We start from the raw sequence: 8979 nt of genomic DNA, 5'->3' as shown, positions 1-8979 counted from the left end.
CATATTTACTCGTGGACTGTCTGCCTCAACTAGACTGAAAGCCTACGAAGAGCAGAGACGTTGTCTGTCTCATTCACTGCACGTCCCTGGCACCTGGATAACTGCCTAGGACACTGTAGGGACACCATCAATATGTTCAATGTGTGAATGAATTACAATTAGCCTTTTATCGAAAAACTATTCTTGACCATTCAAATATCTCATTGGGTATGGTATATCTGAACATCTGAAGGAAAAAAGAATGGAATCTTCAAAGTGTCTGTTAACAGTTGTTCTCTTCATTCATCAGAGAACTATCATCTTTCAAGAAGAGGCCCAACGGGAGCTGACGTGTGGTTATCGGGTTCCCGAGGCTTTGCCCCGTGGAGGACAAAAAACTAAGTAAGAGGCAAATCCCTCCTTTGCTAGAACTGCTTTTTCCATTTTATTCAAGGTGTTACCTCTAAAACAGACAGCTTCCAATGTGCTTCCTCAATTATTTAGCTAAAATGCCAAAGGAACACAATTACTTCTAAAATGTATTGAGACAACCCAGTAACAAGGAGATGACAGGAAAAGAAAAGCCAGGAACACGAAGTGTGTGCTAATGTTGCTTTTTATTTCATGAAACTGGAATTATTGCAAACATCAATTTCAGTCACATTTTATGTAGACATTAAAACAAAAAAGCACAAGGTATGTAAAACATATGCACACACAAATAGTTACCACCCGAGAAGAAAGGAATTCAAAGAAAGATTAAAATATTCTTTGACCAATGGAGATACTGAGAAACCACATACCCTAAAGTGAAAATATGGAATAAAAGCAAACAGTACACATCAGCTTTTTAGTCTTCAAAATTTAATCAACAAAAGTTAATGATATCATATGAAAGGTTATTGAATATGCTAAGTCTAATACTTAAACGCTCTTCCATCTTTTGCCTTCCAAATCAGAGTTCTAATTAGATTCACAATCTTACCTTGTTGAACTCTGCACCCACACCTCTGAATTCTGTTTATTTCTTAGTCAAATGGAGTTCTCCTAGAAATCCAGGACCAGGATCAGAAATAGAATTATAATCATCCACTCCCAAGAGAAAGGGAGGAGGTGTTTGCACTGAAAAGCCTCTAATTCTCAGATTCTCTGCCTAATATGAACCACTTAAGAGTCTACACTGACGTTTCAAAGCTTGAGAAAGGGAATGTTGTATAACCCTGGACTTCATTTTGGTTGTTTCCTATAAGCAGAGAACAAGATAAGAAATGGGCCCCTCGCGCTGAAACAGGTACACAGAGATTTATCTACCGTCTACTCCAAGCTAATGATGCAAGTGCTGTGGGAAGTGAATTGGGACTCTTCCTTTGATTGAAAGGGCCATACTACAAAGTGTTTGTCTTTATCCTTACCTCTAATTTAGGTAATTTAGAATAGATAATGGTTAATTTTAGCTTTTGAGAAAAAACATTAAGCTGCATAAAAGATATATCTTTATAAACATCTTCAATAGTTTCTGCTTTTAAAAATAGTTTTGATGGACTTCTGATGCCCCTAAACATTAGTGCTACCGGTTCCACAGCCTTATTTTCTGACACTGGCTCAGGGGCCGCTGAAATAGCAGATTATCTCTTTGCTGGCAAAATATGAGAGCTATTATTCAGTCTTTATAAGGTTTCACCAAACCACTGGTTCTCAGATTTTACCTTGCCCCTGAATCACCGGGAAAGCTATTTAAACTGTGCTGAGCAGCACACCCAGACTGTCTGATTCAGTAGGTCGGGGGCGGGGTTGAGAATCCGTATTTTTAACGAGTCCCCAGGCAATGTTGATGCTGCTCGTCTAGGGACCGCCATTTTGAGAACCACGGCTTTCAACTATTAAATTTATATGTTCTTTAAAGAGCAGTAGAAGCTTAGAATCAGGTCCTATGTGGTATTTACTAAACTCTCTACAAGGCTGTGTCCTAAAGACAGTTCTTAAGAAAATTCACCTTTCACTTCCTCCTTTAATAGCAACAGTAGTGCCCAGGCAGCTGAAGAGTCCTTCCCACTATTTGCTTAGCATTTCCGTTTGGCCACACCAGGCCAGGGCGTCTTTCCTATTTCTTCCCAGAAGGCCTTGCAGTCTCTTCTGTGTCCCCAGATGCCGTGGATCTGGAAGCCTCCCCAGGACAGGACCCATGTCCCTGGGGAACCAAAAGCCACAGCTACATGTCTCTCCCCAGTAGGTCTATTTCATCCAGGAGGAAGTCCATGTCCTCCCGGCTCACTTGAGGGCTGATCACCACCTGGCGGAAGAAGTTGACCTTCCCGCGGTGGGGCTGGTAGCCCAGCATCAGGCTTCCCTTCTTCATCATGCGCTCCTTAATGGTTGGGGCCACCTGCGCCAGGCGAGAGGAGGGAGCCGATGAAAGACTGGAGCACATTCTGGGGGCCTTCCAACCAGTCACGTGATACCCACCGCCCTCCCCTGTGGATCCCACTCCCTCGCACACATCCAGCTCGATATTAATAAGAATCTACTGAGAACTCACAGCATATGAAGACTGATCCGAGGGCTTTAGATAAATTTAATTCATCTAATCTCCACAGTAACTTCACGAGGGAGATAAAAATACAAATTTATGAATGAAGAGACTGAGGTGCAAAGAGATTAGTCTGAGGTCCCACATTCGGTAAAAGTGAGTGAGAGAGCAGGCAGCCTCACCCAAGCACACACTCTGAAACCTAAATCATTATGCAGTGCTGTCTCCTTCAAAACAAATCAGGGGTCCTCAGGGAGCACAGACGTCAAAGTGTCAAATGGTACATTCCCAACTTTGTCTGAACTAAAAAATGTTCCAGTTCAGGCATCTTAAGTAAAGAAAATTAGTCTTGGATGGGGAAAACAAACACATACACAAAATAACAGCTTTGCATTGATAGTCTACCAAGGAAAACACTACTACGGATATTATGCGCAGTTCTGTTTTGAAGACTAATAGCTTATTACTTTATTAATAGGATATGTGACACATAGACCCTCTTAATTATGAAAAGGTGTAAAGGTAGGAATCAAATAGGAAGCTCATATTTTATAGATTTGTAGATAACAGGCAGAGAATGGGACCTGATAATCCAAGTGCATAAATTTTTCTAAAAGTTTAATGTTTGAAGAAATTACTCCAATTTAAGAACCACCTGGGAACATCAGTCTGTTTTCATATCTGTAATGTGACCACCAAAGAATTAGGTTATAAGCTTTTAAAATAGTGAGGCTGATCTTTGGAATACCAAATTAAAAAAATTCAGAGTGCAGTCTTCCTGGCTTGGAAAGGCAAGCAAAGGTTTTCCATTTTCCTTTTATTTTAACTCTTTCAAAATTTCTGAGTGTGTCCTATGTGAACATATAATGAGACTAGAATGAGTTTTTCTCCTCATCTTCTCAGAAAGATGAGACTTAGTTAATCCAGAGGGAAGAATGCATATGTAAGTAACATCAGCCATGATGTGCTTTGAAATTCCTTAGGTGAGGGGCATACATCTCAGTTCCCACAAGCCCATCTTGGGGTGTGACCATCCCACACCTCTCTATCTTTTAAACATACCTATGTTTTGCCAGAGACCCCCCTGAAAACAAGTCAAACTACTTCATCTGCCACTCAACATAATCTTGATCTGTTGCAAAGCTTATGGAAAAAACTGGGTGTTTTAAACCTCTAGAGGTATGATGTGCTATACTGAGTCACAGAGCCTTCTCTGTGACATACGAGGGTATGTACGAGGATAATTTTAACTAAGTACTTTTTTCCCTTATGTGCTAATTTTAGAACCTAAATCTTGCATAACGTGGACTACACTAGGCCTACAACAGCAAAAACAAACATCCATTAAGCACAACCACATTGCCATTCTAGCAAAGTATTGGAGTTCTCTCACGGATAATGAGACATAGAAAATAAAATCTATGAGCATAGAAGAAAAAAAATGTAGGAAAAGAAGATGAAGTTAGACGTCAGGTTGGTGAAAAATAAAAAGACGAACAAGTTCTGTAGATTTCTGGAAACATGTTACAAATTTTATTCTGGGCTCTTTAGAGATTAGAAAAACAGGGTTAAATAATTACCTCCAATCTCTGAGCAAAATTTAGCGACAAGTGTTTAGTGGATGGGAAAAGGAAGCAAGTAGGTAAGTCTCTACATAACTAAGCTCCATGCATATCTGTCTGAAACCCTTATATTTGAATGTTCCAAGCATCAGCTAAGTTTTCTTCCAAAGCTCTATATTCAGGTATCATTTGTTATTGGAATCATAAAAATCAAGTGAAATGATACATGAGCAAATGAAGGGTGAGTGCAGAAAGAGAGTGCTTTCCATAAAACTAAGTTGAATTCCTCGGAAAGACTGGATAAAGGGGGGACTGCTAAACATCGCTGCAAGTTAGGTGTGGGAAGAGAAATGGCAAAGACTTCAAGCAGAATCTAGAGTCCAGACTGGTTCTGCACATATGGATGCCAAGCCCTCACTCTGCTTACAGAAACCTGGGCTGGATGGGATAGATGATTCCTGAAGAGTGTAGTTACCACAAGACCAGTAGAGACCCTTTGATCATGAGACCTCTACTCAAGAAAAGCCTCACTTACTTTTGGAAAGCATTTAGAAGTCCTCACTTGCTGGGGAAAGAAAAACAAGCAACAGCAACTTTCCACCAAAAGATGGGGAAATAAATGCACATAGATATATTTTAAGTTAAAATGTTTCATGATGTGTGCATCACATTTTTTCTAGGATTATTTGCTTTAACTGACCGTCGTGGGTAGGAGGGGTTCTGGTGTGAATATGGACGTGAAGCGTGCGTGTGAACATGTGTGTGTGTATGCACAGTCACATATAATTTAAACTTTTAACCCACCATTTGTCATGCGCTGCTCTTAAAATCTTCCTATTTTGTCATAACGCAAAGCGGAACCATGGTTTGACTTAGGCTCGTGACAAAGGTACATTTAATTTTAATTCAAAGAACAAGTGGACTCTTGAAGGTAAACTGAAGGTCTGAGAGAAAAACATAAGAGTGTCATTGCTGATACATATAGGAAGACCCGGTTCACATAAGACAAATGTCTGGCCAGGAGAGTCACACACCATCAATTTTAGAGCTTGCAGATTTGTGGTTCTGCAAACTTTTGTTTTTGCTGTTTTTTTTTTTAATAAAAATTCCTTTCATATTCATCTCCATCTTCTTCTAGGTACCCAGGGTATAACCGGCTCTGGATTATAGTCAATTTTAAATTTAAAACAGGCATGTGCTTGGCTCAAGCCTAATTTGCATTGTCTATTCCTGTTTACATTTCAATAACCCTATTTCCCCCCCCCCCATGGTATTTTATGCCTTACCTTTGGAGACCATTAGAATTTTGATTCCAGCTCATAAAGTGTCAGAGGCTCCCATGAGGCAACTATCAAAATGAATCTGTCAGGTCTGCATTTCTTGTAAGCAAACCAAAAATATTTTCTAATGGGAGCAAGAAAGATAAAAGAGGACACCTTGGACATTTTAATATAAAGATATTTTTGATCCTTAAAATTCTTGCTGTTGTAGAATGTGCTTCCATGGCGAAACACATGGCATGGGAACCAAACTTCAAAGCCAGATTTTGCCACTGACTTTCAAAAATTATGAATAAATGACTACACATCTATGGGACTCAGAGAACAAACGAAGCAAGGGTTTAGCAGGACAACACATATCTTATTTTTGTATCCATGAATATATGGATCGTAGAGGTAATTACTCCTAGGCAAGAGAGGAGGACCTCTTTAATCTATGAATCCTTCATAGGAAAAGCAAGCCATAAGCCACACCAGGGCTGATATTCACTAAATCTCTATCACAAATTACAGTTGTCATAGTAGTACTGACAACCCTTGTTGCTAACAAATATTTTACCAACCCTTTACAATTTGCAATGAGCTTTCACATATCTGATTCCCACGAACTCAGGTTAAAGCTTGTTTGAAAGAAGCCCATGCTTGCCAATTTAGGGACCAAGAATGTTCTCATTAACAGCCAGCTTATCACATTTGCAGCTAAAAAATCAACCATTTTCTATTTCTAAAACTCAAGGCACAATCCAGTGCTGGGTAACCTGGATATTCTCTTTTGCTGACCGAAGCAGAGAAACAGTCCTAATCCGACAGGATGGAATATTCACAGGGGAAAGAAAATATGCAGAAACTAAATGTAAGTATCTGAATATCGCCCCAAAGTGGAGCATGCATGGAGGAAAGCAATTTGGCAGGAGTGAGATTGCTTTCCAGCTCTCAATTATTTTACTGCTGGTTTTCCTTCAAATTGTAAATCAAATTCTTTTCGCATGCTTCAGTGCCCTGGTCCCTGCATCTTAAGTGGGGGCAGATCCTGACATTTCTGTTTGGTTGCACAGAAACTTAATCGACACGTTTCTGTAGGATTGCTGTCGCCCCCGCCCACCTTAAATTATGTTCCAGCCATGATTTAGTCATTTAAACAGAATTTTGTTGTCACACTCCTGCAGCATAAAATAGCATTTGATACTTAAAAGTTGCTTGAACCCAAGGGAAAAACAAAACAAAACAAAACTTGCTCATTCTGGCCAAGTACAGTGATTTGATAACAAGGAACTGACCGGACACCAGCATAGCCTTTCATGAAAATAAAATTTTAATGTCCATAAAATGGAATTTCTTCTTAACTATGTGTAACGGATTTAAGGTTGACAACAACACATTTGTTTTCAGTATGCAGAGTGTTTCTCAAACTTTCTGTGAGGAAGTTTATTTTTTCCAGTGCATCACAGAAATATTTTTGTGAACTATGATAAAAGTGAACTGTTTATTGAAGAGGAATTACTAAATAAAAATGAAGTGAAAAGGAATAATTAATTACAAGTTCATTTTTAGAAAATTTTAAATTCAACAGTAAAGTTAAACTGCTAAATTGTCATAAAAGTTTCTAAACAGTAGCCCTTGAGTTCCAAAATTTACTTATTGCAGACTGGTAATATTCAGTTTATGGATCTGCATGGGGCTGGAGAACACATTTTGAGGATTGCTGTTCTGTTTTAACTCCCTTGACTCCTCGTGGGTGTATATTATTTTAATTACGAATCTTGATGTTATCTTGCTTATTTATTTACGCTTATTGCCATTGTCTCCATACCACTTTGAATGGTGTCTTGTCCATCATACGACGATGCCTTAGTTTACATAAATCATTTCCCCATTGTTAAAGCTTGGACCTGCTTCAGTTGCAATGGCAATTCAGTGAAACCATAGAACCAATCATGAAACCTCTAAATCAGTCCTCCAAAAGTTAATCCAGAGATCATAATAGTAAATGGTTCAAAATGGTCTAGACTTCAGGATCTATATACAATTTTCCCCATTATTTGCTGTGCAGGTGAAATCAAGTCACAATTTTTCACTTGTCCAGTATGGAGCATCAGAACACCTAGGGTGGCTGGGAGGACAAACCCATAATTAAAAGAGGGGGTCCTTTTGCAACAAATTTGAGGGACAAACCCTATATAAGCTCCTAACTCTGACTCTAGCCAGCAATACCATTCACAGCTTCTAATAAATCCAGACGGACTTGTGTTTTGCTAAATTCTCCCATAAACCATGAACAAATCAATGCTCCTCAAACTCCATATTTTAGAGCTGTCTTCTCAATTTCAATTTAATTAATCTACATTTCATTTTCTCCAAGGAAGCAAAGATTCTTTGGGGGTAGGAGGCTAAGCTCATAATAATTTGCAGACATTGTGGGTAGAGCATAGGGTGGGCAGGCAGGCTAATAAGCTGAAGAGTAAATTATGAGAGTTGTATTGTAACTAACATCTTGCTCTAAGATGATCTCGCCTAAGAGAAATTTATATCTAATGTAGAAAATGATCTACAAAATTTTTTCTCTATATAAAAAGTCACTTTGAAAGAGTTTTAAATTTTCTTATATCTATCTACACTCCACTCATACCTCTTTGGTATTCTCCAGAATAGTTTATAGACATATCAAGGCTAAACATTTCCATGCACGGGGTTAAGCAAATAAACACTGAGAAAGGAATAAAATGGGGACTCAATGCAGTTGCTACACTTTACTGTTATTTTAGATATGAGGGGCAAAATTCTGTTCTTTCAAGGGTGAGATAATAACTATTTCAGGTTTTGTAAGCCATAGAGTCTCTGTGGCCAATACTCAACTCTGCCATCGTGGCATGAAAGCAGCCCTAGACCATATGTACACAAATGAACAAGGCTGTGTTCTAATAAAACCTTATTTAAGGACAATGACGTTTAATATATGATTTTCACATATCAAGAGATACTAAGCTGCTCTGGATTATTTTTCAACCACTGAAAAATGTTAAACCCATTCAGAGCTCCTAGGCTGTACATTAATAGGTAATAAGCTACATTTGGTTTGGGGCATATGTAGGGACTCCCTGGTCCAAGCAGAAAGATACATTATGATATGTAAAACTACCCCTTCAAAGGAAAAAGCACATAAAAAGTTATGTTCATTGGGTTTTTTTTTCAGAAATTCTACATTGAGGGCGCCTGGGTGGCTCAGATGGTTAAGCGTCTGCCTTCAGCTCAGGTCATGATCCCAGGGTCCTGGGATCGAGTCCCGCATCGGGCTCCCTGCTCCTTGGGAGCCTGCTTCTCCCTCTGCCTCTCTCTCTCTTTCTCTCTCTTTCTCTCTCGCTCTGTCTCTCATGAATAAATAAATAAAATCTTTAATAAAAAAAAAAGAAATTCTACATTGAGTCAGGAAATGCTAACAGTCCTCTTGACCCTCCTTTGCCAGCCAAGCATAAAACCAGTACACAGACTGATGGTCACTGTGATTTTCTTCCAGCAGTTATTTTTTGAACAATCACAAAAAGTAATTTGCTTTTATTTTCTTCCTAAATAATCTGGGTTCCAAATAATTTGGGTTCAAATAGAAAGTCTTGCCAGTACTAATGTTATGCACTTA

The 8979-nt window shown here is 38.9% G+C and overlaps 1 protein-coding gene across 1 annotated transcript in view; it reads right to left on the bottom strand.

The window, feature by feature from the left end:
- Positions 1–626: 626 nt before the first annotated feature.
- GADL1 (glutamate decarboxylase like 1) overlaps positions 627–8979 on the bottom strand; it is a 169461-nt gene continuing 161108 nt past the window's right edge. The window contains exon 15 of the mRNA XM_027585487.1: positions 627–2362. Within this exon, the coding sequence (XP_027441288.1) occupies positions 2189–2362 (174 nt within the window). The 3' untranslated portion in view covers positions 627–2188. The remainder of the gene's footprint in view (positions 2363–8979) is intronic.

Source organism: Zalophus californianus, chromosome 1 (assembly GCF_009762305.2).
Source record: "Zalophus californianus isolate mZalCal1 chromosome 1, mZalCal1.pri.v2, whole genome shotgun sequence".
Taxonomy (NCBI): domain Eukaryota; kingdom Metazoa; phylum Chordata; class Mammalia; order Carnivora; family Otariidae; genus Zalophus; species Zalophus californianus.
The sequence above is the reverse complement of the archived record's forward strand: the minus strand, read 5'-3'. Positions and strand labels throughout refer to the sequence as shown.